This window comes from Coptis chinensis, chromosome 7 (genome assembly GCF_015680905.1).
Source record: "Coptis chinensis isolate HL-2020 chromosome 7, ASM1568090v1, whole genome shotgun sequence".
NCBI classification, from domain to species: Eukaryota; Viridiplantae; Streptophyta; class Magnoliopsida; order Ranunculales; family Ranunculaceae; genus Coptis; species Coptis chinensis.
The window spans coordinates 40,898,594-40,915,067 of NC_141462.1; the positions used below are offsets into that span (position 1 = coordinate 40,898,594).

Genomic DNA, 16,474 nt, shown 5'->3' on the forward strand with positions numbered 1-16,474 from the left:
AAAAGACCTTGTTCTTTTAAGGGCGACATTGAGGTAAAAGAGCCTTTTATATGCAATTTTTAATTTCGATTCGCTATGATTTTAACGCTTTGGTTGGTTTGAATTTTCAATAATTTAGGAAGAGACAAGTAAAAGTAGTGCTAGTCGTCATCAAGGTCCAATTGATTCTTTCAAGGGACTGCTCAATATCATGCTTCCCGAACCCATGGTGTGGTATTTTTCCAGTTGGAAAAGAGTTGTTTGGAGAAGATACGTAAAAATTTGTTATCGAAAATGTGATTTGTTGGATGTGTGTAATATGGATAGCTTAGAAGCTGTTTGTTTAATTGCATACATGAGGTAAGCATATCTTGAAGGTTTTATTATTGGTGATTTTAATCAAATATTAGTTATTTAAATTTATTTATGACAGTTGATTTTTTCCTTTTAGAATCCTTTACGATTGAATTTGTGAGTTTTGCCGTGACATCGTTGGATTTGTTAATCCTTTATCTTTTACAAGAGCAGATGGAACTGCTAAAACTGAAATCATTGTAGAAACATTGCGGAATGCAAGTGGAAAGAAAATTGTTCTCATTCCTTACAATCCAGGGGTAAGGACATAAACGATCCTATCACGCGTTGTATTGTTTAAATTGATAAAACTATCAATTGTACTGATTGTTTTCCATTCTTTTTTTTCCCCCTTTTCTTTCATAGCGGCCATTGGGTTTTAATTGTCATTGATCTATCACGTATGTCTTTCATTTGGTTGGATTCGAAGCATGGTGAACCAAGCTCAGATATAGCAATATATTTTAGGAGGTGAGCATAGCTATATTTTTTGACATATCTTAACATTTTGAGGTACTACCATAGTGAAGGTACATAAATGATTGAATTAAATGAAGTACTAAAAACGTATCCAATTAGACTTCCCACTAGCGATTGTGAATTAAATGTTTTGCATTTATCTTTGTGAAGTGCGGTCCTCACATTGCAAAGGGTTGATGGGAAACGAGTTCCGCTGAAGTGGGACAAGATCAAGGTAAACAAATCCTACACATTATTGTCTTTTTCTTTGAAAAGTATATGTTTACATATGTTGTGAGTCTATATGTTAGGGCCCATATCAACCAGGTGGCACAGAGTGTGGGTATTATACAATGAAGTTTATGAGGGAAATAGTAGAAGCTTGTTCAACTGGATCATTTGAAAATAAGGTATTCGAAAGTTTTGACAAACACTTTATTTGGCTCAATTCAACGACTTCGCCTTATTCTTATATAGTAACTCTACATGTTGTGCTTTGACTCATCCAGATAACAAATTTAGAACTGAAGGAGACATACATGCAAGATGAACTTGACGGTGTTCGGCTCGATATTATTCAGTTCATCCAGGAAAATGGGGTGTTTCAGTCGGAAGCGAATGAGGATGAGTTTTAGCTATGTTCGGACCCCTCCAGTTTAATTTATGAGTCTTACCTTTTTAATTTATGTTTGATAGTTTATTGTACATTTGGAATTTGTTGGGAAGATGGAAAAAAATTAATGGAAGTTTTTTATTATTATCTTTTTTTGCAATGTTTGATAGTTTATTGTATATTTTGGAATTTGTTGGGAAGATGGAAATGTTGTATGTAGGCGGTGTAAATTTTGTTATGCGGTTTCAGTTTTTGATTGTTATTAGTATTATTATTAAAAAATAATATATATATATATATATATATATATATATATATATATATATATATATATATATATATATATTACCACCGGTTTGGCATAAAACCGTAGTATTTAGTATAACTATATACCACGGTGTTATTACACATACACTAATATAAACCACGGTTTCAATAGCTTATATGCCACGGTTCTATTGACAACCGTGGTATATAATGGGCATACAAACCACGGTTCTTTGAAAAACCGTGGTATCCGTTAAATATATATACCACAGTTTTGCTATTATTATATACCACACCACCTATTGTCACGGTTGTATAACAGTGGTAAATATATTTATACCACACTTAAAAACAGTGGTAGAAGTGTTATTCTGTAGTAGTGTTCCTTCGCATCTTGCCACGCCATGGTAATTTGCCAGGCTTCACGCCATTTATCGTCTACTATAGCTAACCTGTCAAGCGCCACTTGGTCGGATAGGGTGTAAGGCGCAACCTGATGAGGTTGTATCCTCCACCCTTGCCAAGTGATTGCACAGAATGATCGAATAATACAATTGGTGGGTCTCACAATGTCGACCCCAACCCAATCCGCGAAACAGGCACAAAAAATAGGGAAGAAACATAGCATTATACGGCAAATTAAAACAGGCATAAGAAGATACTCATGCCTCTTGCTATGGGCTCGGGCTAAACTTGACATTAGGGTCTGGGGAATATCATAGAGTGTACGTCCCCTAGCTAAAGCAAGGAAAATATCACAAGTTTCGTCATTCATAGAAGAATAACGCCATTCCCTTCTAATGTTTAGCATGATCCAAAACATAACGAAAGCCCACGCTCATAGACAAATTTACCAAGGGCTTACGTTATAATCCCCTTGGTCCTCTATCCTAAAGATTCCTGCTCCGTAATGCTCATGCAAATCATCATAGTTATACATGTACATATTATCTACCAAATAGGCCCATAAGTCTTGTATTTTGGCCGCATAGCAAGTCCAAACACACAAAGGCTAGCAAGAACACGGAAATTTCCATTGGTTCATCCCGATGGTGATGGAGAACACTTGTTCTCCATCCGGTCTATCAAAGAACTTACAATTATTATAAAAATAAGATGTAAGTGCAGGAGAATAAAGTTCATCAGAACTTACCAATAGTGGCTCCCAACACGCTAGAATGATCAACTTCAAAAACCACGCCACCATAGGTGTCACTTTGGAACAAGTCTTCAAAAGATTGTTCCGGTATGATACGAGGGAATGTCATCCCCAATAAACTCGCTGGAATAGCTGCAAAGAATCCTGGAACAACCCACAAAAAATTGGATTTATTCGTGCCCATGGGATCGTAGGCGGGGGTGCACTCAAGAATTTCGAGTTCCGTGCACTTCAAGTAGGGCGCTTCACTTTTTTGCCCGGATGGGTGCGGGTCAGGCCAGGGATGAAAACTGGAGTTCCAGTGTTTTGGCACAGTGTCGCTTCAGCTCTAGGCTTGCGGGCTGGTCACGCCTCGATGAAATTCTCGACCGACAAAGGGCGGTGGCTCCACTTCCACTAGGGCAGTGCACCCTCCGAGCTGCTAAGTTGCTAAAATGGAGAAGAAAATTGAGAAAAGTGGGAGTGACAGGTAAGAGATGAATGTTAGGTGTAGTGTGGGTTGTGAGTGAAGAATGAATGAAGTTTTTATAGGTTTTAAGTTGCTAAAATGAATTGGGAAGTTGCCAAAAAGCTTTAAGGCAATTGCCGGAAACAAAAAAACTCCAAAACCGAAAACGAAAACAACTCATATTCTTGATTCTAAAACAACCCTAATATCTTTTAGATTGAATTTAGGATAGAAACTGCCTAACTCATCGAGATTTCATCTTACCACAATATCTATTCATAGTGATGCCCATATGTATTTGAATTGTTTGGGGGTGGTATTATTTACTCTAGCATGATTTGTTATATGATCCTCCATTTTATAAGTTGTTTTGGAGTGAGGATTAACAATTCGGGAAGGTGGGATTAACAATAAAGACAATGCACAATTTGAAAAGAACCATATTATATTAAAAATGAAATTCAAATACAATTAACTAGCGAATTTAAATTTAACTACGGAATTTAAAAAAAACTTAATATCCGAACTAATAAAAACAATAAAACAACTAAATAACATCGAAACCACATATTTTTTAGAAACCCTAGCCACATGATGAAGATGGACCACGAGATGGAAATTGGGCCTAGGATGAAGAAGGGCCGAGCCATCCGTCCTTTGACGACGACGCCATGCCTCTCGGACTCATCTCAAAACGAAAACCTCGGGGTGGCATCGTCGTAGAATCTCTACTTTCGGAACAGTATTTGTGTTTCCATCTCTGCCTTCATCTCTCAGATAATCGCGAACCCGACGGAGGACTATCTCCATGTTATAATGGAAATCCGGTAAGTTTTGTCGAGCATTTCAAAATTCGTCTGAAAGGGTATTTTGTTTCATTCAATTTTAATATGCCTATCTCGTATATCTTCACAAATAGCATAAATACAACCCACGCCAAGATGCAACACCGACATGCGTTATGAATCGACGCGATACACCTTTCCAAGGCATCTTCATCCAAACATGTCATGTCCTCCCTTTCCTCATCCGAATCAACCATCCCGTCCTCCGCAACATCCAAGTCTTTTGGATACACTCATTATAAATTCTTTTCGTTTGAATGTAATTTCAACATAGTCCGCTTCGGTTCTTGGTTCCCCCTCCCAAGACAACATTATCTTCGTAATTAAAGCAGGAAATGGTGAAATACTCTTCCCAACTCGTCTATTCATATTTATCAAAAACTCGAGGATACAGAATTTATACCTCTTCTCTTGCAATATTTAGATAATGTGCAGACATGTCAAACCAATGTCGCTCACTTTCTCCTTCCCAATGACGTTCTTACCAATCCAATCGAGCTCTGCCGGTTTGGTTGGTTCAGAGATGATTTGTCGAGCATAATGAGAATTCGGATTGTATTGACCTTCCATGAGAGTGTCGTTCATCAATGCAGGAACTCCAGTATACTAGGATTCCTGCACGGTGGCGTCGAGGTGGCGTTCAGGCGTAATGCCTAGAATCTCAGCCAACTTCTCTCTTGATAATTCTTTCCTAACCCCAGCCACCTTCATGAAAACTTTTCGACCATCCAACTCTCTCTTCTTATAGAATTGTTCGACCAAATCAGAGTGGTAGAAATTATCTGTCGAGTACCACAACCTATTCCAATTCCTCCTAATCATCTCGTCATGAAAAAATGGCGCGAAGCGGTCAGCCGTAAAAGCTTGTTCCAGCAGAATACTTCATCTTAGAATCATTGAAAGTTTTGAACTGATTTGGGGGTTTGTATATGGTGTAGTAAACGATGTGAAACAACCCTACTTAATAATAAATAAATAAAAACAATGGTGGTGGGACAGCTGTTGTGCGACAGTTCAAATATTTTGTGGTTTTTTCCTAATTTTCGGTGGTTGCAAATGTTGGGGATGGTGGTGGGAGTGTTTTGGGTAAGGTTTTTGAATTTGGCGTGGTTGTATTTAGGTTTCTCTTTTTATATTTTAGGTTATGGTTTTGAATTTGGTAATGGCAGAATTGGAAAGAATCATGATTCTGTTTTGTTTGGAAGAAGAAAAAATGCATGCGTCACACATGCATACCTTGAGCCCAAGCCCAAATCGATTTCGAAAATTCGCCGATTTTTTCGCTCAACTTCAACCTAAAATTTCCGCCGTTACCACTGATTTTTTATGAATGAGTTATGGAAATTATCGGGAGAATTTCCAATCCAATGATCCATAAAACACTCAATTCCGACTGTGGATGACATATAAGAAGATGAAAAATGTCTCAAATCGTGCATGGCGTAAGTTATCTTGCTTAACGAATGAAATCTAAATTCATAGATAATGTCAACCCTAATTGAAATATGATTAAACAGCCTAAGCAACACAAATGGAAAGTTGAACAATCCAGCACGGAAAAAAGCGAACATCCTGACCCCCAAACAAATTTTTTGACAACAAAAGAGTTTGAAAATTTGTTTTAAAAATGGGTCTTTTAAAGTCAGATTCCCGAGACTTCCTAACTTACTATTTTTATAATTTTAATAATTTTTATTTTTTATGAATAAGATTTAATATAAGAAAAAACAAGAAAGCAATAAATGCATAATTCACACCATAGAGGAATATGACTCAAAAATCGAGAAAACATGCAAGAGTGGAAAACGTGAATTATGTTAAACGTGGACTTAGGATCTAGTACTTACATCCACACACTCTTTAGGGAGGGCCCGGTTACTTGAGTGGTGCACTTACTAATATATGGAATTGTAAGGAAGTACACCAAACAACAAAATGAGTCGTTTATAGTCAGATACTAGAACTTTAACAAATAATATATATATATATATATATATATATATATATATATATATATATATATATATATCCATATATCAACAACCTAAAGAGTTGGGGGTCTTTCCATAAATAAATAACATAGAATGTACCCTCAAATAGAATCAAGTACCAAGATTTTCTACAACGCAACTTATTGAAATGAAAGCGAAGTCTGATGGATCTAGAATGTAACCGCTCATACACCTTCTTTTTCGCCTTTGAACGAGAGGGTGTCCAAGTAAATGATCATGAGAAAATGGATGTTTGTGGAAGATATGGTGGATATGGATGAATTTTAGACGTAAGGAATGGAAGAAATGAGAATGTAGGTTTGGCACAAAACTCATTCATGGTGTAGGTGGGAACTGTCTCAATTTGAAAATGAAGGTATCAAGTGCCTTTCCCTTGGGAATTATATCTGTATTAAGAGGATTTAGAAAATCATTAAGTACAAAAGAAACAAAACGGTCAAGCGCCAAACTCCGTGTTCCTTTGAAAAGGTGGAAGGTGGGGAATATTGGTGACGGAAGATGAATGAGTGTCGACTAGAGCTCTCGTGTCTAGATCATTAGAAGCCTTGAGATATGCGGACATTCCTCAATAGGTGGGTCAAAAGAATCACCGGGATAGAGGGTGAAAAATTTATCTTCCGTCATAAGCGTCAAGGGATAAATGGATGTTGGCGGGGTGGACTCCTCGAGGTGGCGGGGAAGAGTTGCAAAAGAGTTGAAGGAAATCTTCCCGGTTTCCTCTACGTCCAAGGAGTATTTTTGTCGAAGTTGGAACTTCCAAAGGAAAGGAATTTGTGCATCCGGTCATTCGAAACGTGGTTTTGAAATAATCATAAGCTAAGCTCTCCGATCATGCTAACCTCTCCATCGATATTTGTATAAGCCAACTGTTTGATTGTTTTAAAAATGTTAACCGCAATGGAAAAATGGCCAAAGGACAAGGACATCGAACCATCGCGGCATTTTATAAGCACGTTGGCAGTTGCCAAGAAAAGGTGCCCTAAAATGATTGGAACAGAATCGTTAGTGACTTCTGTATCGAGGATAACAAAATCCGCAGGATAGTAGAAATCATGAACCTTAACCAGCACATTTTCCACTACACCCTTAGGATACTTGATAGACCTATCAGCTAATTGCAACGTCATTGTTGTAGGTTGCATTTTCTGTAGACCTATTTGTTTATATAAATAATAAGGGAGTAAGTTAACACTACTACGGAGATCTAATAAAGCAATTGGTCGTGTGAGTATCCCCTAAGGTGCATTGTTATATGATGGGGACGACCGGTCCTTGTACTTAATGATTCCATTGTGTTCCATTAAAGTTGGAAACCGTTTTAGTTTAAAAAAGGCGCCTTTAGGAATTTTGTCTTCGCGCCTAGTAGTGCCTAACTCTTTAAGAAACTTAGCATGGTGAGGTAACTTTTTAATCGCTTTAAGAAAAGGTAAGTTTATCGTTAGATTTTTAAAAACTTTTCTAATCTCATCAAAATTTGTATCCTTGTTTAACATAGCTAATTTCTGAGGAAACAATGGTTTCTCTCTATATTTAGCATATGGATCAACAGGATGGTTAACCTTGCTTTTCTGTTTCTTAGGTTATGGTTTAACTGGTACCTCTACAGGGGTAGGATCTTCAGTTTCTATTTCAGTATCTAGTGTAATATCTTGTGTAGGGACTACTGGTGGGGTAGCTATAGACCTAGTTACTTTGTTATCCACCACTCTGCCTAAACGGAGAGTGGTGATGGAATTTATCTCACCTACGTTTGCATTTTTGTTACTAGTATTATCGTTTACCTCAAAGGCTGTGTTTGGTATTTTAGGATTAGGTATCGCTTGTCTTGGAAACACACTTTTGGGTTGTACTTTCTCTTGAGCTAACTGCTATAAGGAAAGTTGGATGGCTTGTAAAATCTGTTGTTGAGATTGTATAAAGGCATCAAAACGATCCGGTTGTGGAGTAGTATTTGCTACTGGTTATGTGACAGGAACTATGTCCCGTTAATTATTAATGGGTGGATTTTGGTAGGTATTATTTACCGGGACGATACCTCTATTAGTATTACAATTATTATTGTTATAATTATTATAATTACCCTGACCTTGTCCTTGTCGTGGTTGAGCTTGGTTGTTATAATTATAATTACCCTGACCTTGTCCTTGCCTTGGTAGACCTTGGTTGTAATTGTTTGTTAGCCTAACATTTGGGTTAAACAACCTTGGAGGTTGTTGATTATTTCACCAACCGAAGTTGGGGTTTTGTCGCCAAGCTGTGTTAGGTTAAGCTATTAATGGAACAAATATTATCTTGTTGTGATTGTTGTTGTTCATAAGCAAGAGGACAATAGGAGTCGGGATGCTCTGGACTCAAACAGAAATTACATAGATTAGTGTTGACATTCATGACAGGGATAGGCGTTTGTTGAACAGAAATAGCCTCTACTTTTTTAGTTAGAGATTCGATTAAATTTTTAAGTTCGGATCGGGTTTCATCTCAAACATACCGGCGGCTTTAACTGTTGTAGAAGAACTAGCGGAACATGAGAAATCGTCACTACCACCCCCCCCCCAGTTATTATTACGCTTAGTTTGATCTTCTAAAAATTTATAAGCCTCTGAGGCTCCCTTACTTAGGAAACTACCCCCATTCATTATGTCAAGCACCTCCTTGTGGTGGTGTAACAGTCCCTTGAAAAAGGCACGAACTAACGTGTCTTTCACGAGGTTATGGTGTGGACACTCTATAAGTAGATCGGTGAAACGATTCCAAGCCTCTGAAAATAATTCATGAGAATTCTATCGAAAGAAATGAATCTTGGAAAGCATTTCATCGGTCTTCAGTGGTGGGTAAAAATGTTCCATAAACAGTTGAACAAGTTTAGTCCACGAGTCCACAGAATTTATCGCTTGGGCAGTTAACCAAGACGTCACCTTATCGACTAAAGTGAAGGGAAATACCCTCAGTTTAATGTAGTAAGGACTTGGTCAATCCTACACATGTGTTGATAAGGCTTTTCATGGTCTAACCCATGAAAACGGGTAACAAATTAAATATATTTGGGGATTCAGAAAATCCCCAATCGGTCCGATAGAACGATGTAAGATTTAGGGCTATCATTTAAGGCTTTGTAAAAAGTCAAAGAGAGGAGACTCTCTTTCTTGACCCATTACTTCGGTGGTGTGTGTGGTATATTAGCTAGAGGTGTAGTGAATACTAGAAAGGCGTGTTTGTTGATGTTGTCGGTTGATTACGTTAGGCGTTTTTCTTGACCCCGACCTTAATCTCATGCAAGGCTAAGCCAATCTTAACGAAAATACAACAACACTCCAAACAATCCCCGATATGCTAGTATGAACCTCTAACAAGAGATCACGAGGTATGGAAGAAAAGAGTACCTGAATGCCTCCTTGCTTCGCTTATGAATACCGCCTTGTTTTACGCGTGCTCAATGTGTATAACAAGTTAAAACACTGAAAACTATGAAGAAATAGAAATTTGAAACAAACCCGTGGAAATCGGGTAGTTTCGTGGGCGCAGTCACGCCGAAATGGGCCTAGGTAGGGGTCAGGTTGTGCTTTCGAGGTCAAGCTGGAGTTCCGTGCGCTTGGTCACGGTTGGCACTCCAATTTAGCCTTGGTAGGGCGGGTCGCTCGAGGGAAAAAACTCAAGGTCCAGTGCTTCAGCCGCGGGGTGCTTTCGTTTTGCCTTGGCAGGCGCGGGTTGCGCTTCGGCTAAAAGTGGAGTTCCAGCGCTTGGGGTGGCTCTAATTTAGCTTGCCCAAGGTCAAGGTCGCTACCGTAATTCTTCAAGGAAAATTTTTCGATCTTTGAAACGGACAACCACAAAGTGAGAATCAAACAAGGGTGGGTGGGTTATGGGACTTTGGAAAACTAACAATTCTAAAGAAACAATACTAAAGGGAACTAAGATGGCAACGGTGCCATTTTATAACCCGATAAAATTGAATATAACTCTACTTACGAATAAACGATGAAATTCAAATGCAAGTAAAACTAAAACTTTATCGTATACTATTTATCAAAGATTTCTACTCTCGATACTATTGAAGTAGAGTTGGAATAGAAGATTCGTTCCACTCCTAGTTCTTTAGCATTCAAGTTTTCTACGACTATCAATCCTACCAAAGTCAATGAGAGTTTTACAAATTATTCTATGATGCAATTTATACTAACAAGATAATGGGATTATAATGATTCAACTACGAAATGCTACGGAATACTAAAGTTTGAATCTAGAATAAGAATTAGGGGGGAATTGAATCCACCTTCAATCCAACTTAATAAACTAGCATATATTGTTGTAATCCAATTCTTACGTTCTTACAGTAAGAATTGGTTGTTCTAATCCCTAATTATACATGGCATCTCTACCAATTCATAACTAGCATGTGAAGAAGTCCAACCCATTCTCATGGTGAATCAACGACCTTCTAGAGTGGAATAGACTCTTACACGATTCTACACTACACAATCAAATTTTCATCAAGGTTTTATCAAACCCCTCTAATGGAGGTTTAGCCTTGATTCATCAAACTATCATTTCCATATGAATTAAAACTAGACATCATAAAAAGATTGGAACTTTGCTTATTTAAACTCGAATGGAAACTACTCATACAATAATTGATTTAAACGAATAATGACAAATAAGTAAATCTAAGAATTGAAGCTAATAATTAATGGAAAACGAAATTAGATTATCAAGAACTAAATATTTTATTGATCTAACAACTAAATAACAATCATTCAATACTGAAATTAAAACAAGAATAACAACTAATTAATTAATTGAAAAACTAGATCTACAACTAAGCTTTAATGGCTACTTTCTATCCTAACCTAATTGATACTTAAGAGCTAAGTATTGTGTGTGGAAATAGAGGAGACCAGATCCATATTTTCGTGCATGGGCTGAGGGTCCATGTTTTGGGCCGAAAAATCGAGCCCAAAGCCCAATTTCTTCAGTCCACAGGGCCCTTTTCAGTTGGCTTTGACTTCAACAGATGTTTTATCCATTTTTGCTCCTCTGATTGGATCAAGGTTTAGACCATTGGAAAGCTCTTTTCGAGCTGATCGTTTTGACATAAGGTACATCCAATTCCGAGGTCTGAGTCCAAAGATACGGTCTTCAAAAGTTCTACTGACTTTTTTGTGTGTTGTTTCTGCCGCCTTGGCCTTTAATCACAGAACTTCTTAGCAACCAACCCTTGCTCCTTTATATAGCCAAAGTGGCACATTTCTGCACATAATTGACTTCAATGCATGAAATACATAAAAGCACGTAATTAGCATTAACTCTTATTTATTACTCGCATAATTGGTCTAAAAATATTATTGTTAAGGGGTTAAAACTACGCTTTGGGCTCTTATCGAGAAGACTGGCGCTTCAGAATTGCCTATGGAAGAGGGCATGCGTGCTCAATTCTAACACTGCGATCCAAGACCTTGGCGTGGGCTGCTCTTTATAAGGCAGAAGAGAGGGTGTGCGACTCGAAAGTGGTGTCCGTGGTATGAAGTGAGAGGTACGGTGTGAAGTTTATGGTGTGTCATGTATTTATAGAGCACTAGTTTCTTAAACAAAGGTCCCCAAGGTGCCCAAATTGGTAAGGAAAGAGATGGAATAAGAAAAGGCTTCTAAAACCAAAATAGAAACAGCTAAGAGCACATACTTTCAAGAGTAATTCTAGATGGTTTTAACAACCAATCAAAATAACAATCTCAATTCCTTTATTCTTTTAGGTTGCACCAAACAACAATAGCTAATTCTAGCTATGCCACATTAGCAACATGCACACATAAACCATATTTCTAAAACCTTACAATATTAATTTCCAAAACAAATGGATAGGGTAAAATACAATGCTAAACAAATAATGTCACCCCCAAACAAATCGGGAAGGTGGGATTCATGGAAAATAGATAGCATGCTCGGACAAAAATTAAACTAACATGAAATTTAAATAACAACCAAATACATAATCCAATATTAACTACTTGACTAAACAACTGGGAATCAAACAGGGAAATTCCCTAAACATAATACAACCAAATCTAACTAGCCACGAGATGAGGATGGGCTAGAGACATCTGTCCCCACGCTGGACGACGCCATGCGTTCCAGAGTCAACAATGAAGAAGAACCATCATGAGGTGGCAGGTGTCGAGAACTTCTACTTGAAAAGTGTGATGTTGCTCTATAAAACATCGGTGGCTTCCCAACACTCATTATTACTCGACGGCCGAGTCTCCACGTTAGCTTGGAAGTTTGCTTGGCCACGGATAATAGAACCTTGCCTAATCTGAATAGCCTCACAGAGGTCACAGAGAGAACGTTGGTCTCTATGAATCATCTCATACTCGTTATGGAGAGTTCCCGTGCCCACGACGGTAATGAGACACGGGCTACATCCGTAATAGCCCTTTCCAAAGCATCTGCATCAAAACATGTCGTGTCTTCCTCATCCGATACCATCTCATCACTCCTAACCTCAGACAAATGCCAAGACCTCTGAATACATTCCCAATAAATACATGCATTTTCATGCAACTTCAAATTAATTCTACCAGTCTTCGGAACACATCCCCAATACAACATAACCTTCGTAATCAATGTAGGGAAGGCTGCGGTCAATTTACCAACTGCTCTAATCTCACTTAACAAAAAGTCAAGGATGCAAAACTCATACCTCTTGTTCTGAAGGATCCCGAGAATGTGCAGACAACTCAAATTGATGTTACTTATTTTTGTGGTGGCAATAATATTCCTACTAATCCACTGAGCCACAGCCAGCTGATTTCATCTCAGAGACGTCTGACGAACACAATGCGAGCTAGCATTGTAAAGTCCTTCCAATACAGATCTACATCATCAAAGGACCGATTCCACCAAACTGAGATTCCTGCTTGTGACTATGATGCCTCTTTGCTCAATGTTAGTAATCTCAGACAACACTGCTGTAGTCAATTCCTTCCAACTACCATTCACCCTTACAAAAATCCTACGACCATCAATCTCCCTCTTCTTATAAAAATCAAGCACCAAATCAGTGTGATAAAAATCATTCGTAGAATACCACAACCCATTCCACTTCCTAATACACATCTCGGTACCGAAAAAGGGTGAAAATTATGTTTGGTTAAAAACTTGTTCCGGAAGAATCTTTGGGGTTTGAGGAGCCATTGAGTTTTGGAATTGGAAATTTTTGTGAATATAAAGTGGGGGATAGTGAGCAAAGCACTTGATTGAAATTTGAATAGGGTTTGTGTGGAGGTTAGGACGCGGGCGCGCTCAAGTTGGTCTAGAAACAAGGGCGTGCGCGCTCAAGGTTTTCTCGGTTCAGGCTTGTTTTTAAAAGGGGGTCACGTGCGGGGCACATGACCGCGTAGGGTTTAATTCGTTTGGGCCCAAGCCCAAAAAAAATCCTATAATACCCATCCTGTCATATGCCTCGTATAACTTAAAACTAAAATTCCCGATTCGTTAACGGTCCGATTTTTACGAATGAACTATGAAAAAGATCAGCAGAGAAAGTACAATCCAATGATTTATAAAAAAAAAACTCAAATCTAACCATGGTTGATATATAAGAAAATAGAAAATGCCTCGAAATGCGTGAGTGACATAAGTTATGTGATCAAAAGAAATCTAAATTCATAGATAGTGTCAACCCGAATCAAAGTACAACTAAACGGCATAAACAACAAGAAAAGGAAGTTGAGCGATCAAAAATGGAAAGACCAAACACCCCACCTCCAAACAAATTTTTGAAAATAAGGTTTAGAAAATTTCTTTTAAAACGTGGGTCTTTTAAAGTCAGATTCCCAAGACTTGCTAGACTACTATTTATAGGGTTTTAATATACATATATATAAAGAGGACTAAGGCACAACTCTAGAGAGAACCCATTAGATAATAAATTAGTATATATATATAAAGAAGAAAACTAATTTATTATCTAATGGGTTCTCTCTAAAGTTGTGCCTTATTCCTCTTTATATAGGAGAGGGCTAGGTTTACAATTTCATGCATGGGCTTTGGAGCTATATTTTGGGCCACTAAATCAATCCCAAAACCTAATTACTTAAGTCCAAAAAGGGTTTCTCTAATATAAATTACTGCATTAGCCTTCTTGTCCATATTTACTCATCTGATTGGATCAAGGTCTAGACCATTAGAAATATCTTTCTGAGCCGGTCGTTTTGACATATGGTAGGCCTAATTCCGAGGTCTAAGTCCAAAGATACGGCCTGCGGAAGTTCTATTGACTTTTCTGCTCTATTTTTACCCACGTTAACTTTGACTTTTCAGCTTTGACTGGGCTTTAAAAAGATTTTTTCTCCTTGAAACTTGGGCTTTAAACATAGAACTTTTTAGCAACCAACCTTTGCTATTTTCTCTTGCAAAAGTGACATATTTCTTCACATATTTGACTCCAATACCTGAAATACACAAACATACGTAAACAGTACTAACTCTTATTTATTATAAGCATAATTGGTCTAAATATAATATTATTAAGGGGTTAAAACTATAGTTTTGGGCTCTTATCACTAGACAGCCCCTGAGTTTCAGCATTTCAAGAATAAACTATTATTTCATTCCCACTTTGAAGCTATTCTGGTTTTGCCCCCATGTGTCAAAATGTGATCTAAAAAGAAAAAATTCTAGGTTAAAATGTGTTTGAATGACTTATTTTCCCTTTTATAAAATAAAATTTAGTGATTAGGTTTGCTTTCTTGGTTGATGTTAGTTGAACAAAAGAAAGAGGGTAAAATTGGAAAACGAAAAAAAAAATCTTGGCAATGGAATAGGTGGATCAATTCCCTTTAAAGAAGTTAGATTAGATAGTAGTATATACTACTGTCCCTACTACTGCCATAGTAATTTTTATTTTTTTATTTATTTTACCAATATATAATCAAATTACACTGTGGGAGGTGACAAAAGTGCTACAAATTGAGCCGCAAGTCCCTTTTGAATAGCAAATCCCACCCTCCTAAAAATGAACTCATTAGCCCTAGCAATCATCACATTGTTTGCCATAACCTCTTGCAATCGTTTGAGCAACTCAACCGATTATGATGCCAAATAACCAAAAGTGTTAAAAGCAAGTGGTATAAAACAATATTGGCCAGTTAGCTATACAAGCCTTCTCGTGTTTCTCTACCTTTGCAACTGCTGCATTGTTGGTTGCTTGCCCCACCTCAAACACGTACACCATTTCCAAGACCTACCATCAGAGAAACTCTTGTGACATCAATACATGCATGTTTACTCTTAGACCAACTGCAAATCAAGACATCTAGCAATCGAAGTGTCAATCTAACTACCTTAACTTGGGTTTATAAGGAAATTAACATGAGCCTCTTGCTTCACTTGTACCCCAACCCGCCAAAATGCATCACATAAAATATCCCTAACATGGTTAAGTTGTGGCGATTCTTGAAGTCTGGCAAATGTCTACAATACACTGCATGGTCTCCAAAAGTGACAAGTCAATGTTTCTTACATACTAGCAAAGACGTCGGAATCATGAGTCGGTAACAGATAATGACACGATATTCAACAATACCCCTGACATATGTTGTCCAAGGCCTCCCATTGGGATAGCAAGGAGGAAGTGTTTTGCGTGTTCTCATAAATTTGTATTTTACAAATAATACCCTTCATGTTCATCATAAAATTTCTCAACTCCTTCTTGTTCGCATTGATTACCAAAAAAAAAAAAAAAAAAAAACTAATTTGAATACGAAAATAATAGAGGTCAAGAAACATTGCTTTTTATAACCAATGGCTAGGATTCCATTCCATCCCGCGTATAAAATGAAGGATGAGGATGGGATGTAACGCCTCGAATAAAGTGTTCAATAGGATTAGAATTTAATTGGGACTTAACCTCCTTCCACCTCTCAAACTCTCAAATCTCAAACTCATTCTCAATGTCTCATGTCTCTCTTTTGCTTAACTAGAAACATCCAATATAATTATTGCTTCGGTGAGAGCAGATAACTTCGAATTCCATCTTGAGACCACTAGTAATCTTACCATAATATGCTTATACCAAAACTTGTCGGGTTTTGAGGGGACAATAGTATTTACTGAGAGAGAATTAAGGTGAAAATCGGGTAGACAGAGACGAGTGTATCGACAACATCCTAAACAATCTCACCAATAGGCATAATAGGCATGGCACCACAACCTCTCGAATGTGGTTTTAGAGGTCATCGCGTTTTAATAATGAGGCATCAAAAGCAAATATGGAGACATCAGTTGCACAATAAATGCCTAACCTAAAGAGTAATGCAGCCCTTCAATAAATTATATATTTTTTTA

At 37.6% G+C, this 16,474-nt stretch overlaps 1 protein-coding gene across 1 annotated transcript; it reads left to right on the top strand.

The window, feature by feature from the left end:
- The first annotated feature begins 699 nt into the window (after positions 1-699).
- On the top strand, positions 700-1,471 carry LOC147487553 (uncharacterized). The gene is made up of 4 exons (XM_086575097.1): positions 700-804; positions 964-1,027; positions 1,104-1,202; positions 1,302-1,471. The coding sequence occupies exons 1-4, from the start codon at positions 737-739 to the stop codon at positions 1,425-1,427; spliced, it is 357 nt and encodes a 118-aa protein (XP_086431223.1). The 5' UTR covers positions 700-736; the 3' UTR covers positions 1,428-1,471.
- The last annotated feature ends 15,003 nt before the right edge of the window (positions 1,472-16,474 follow it).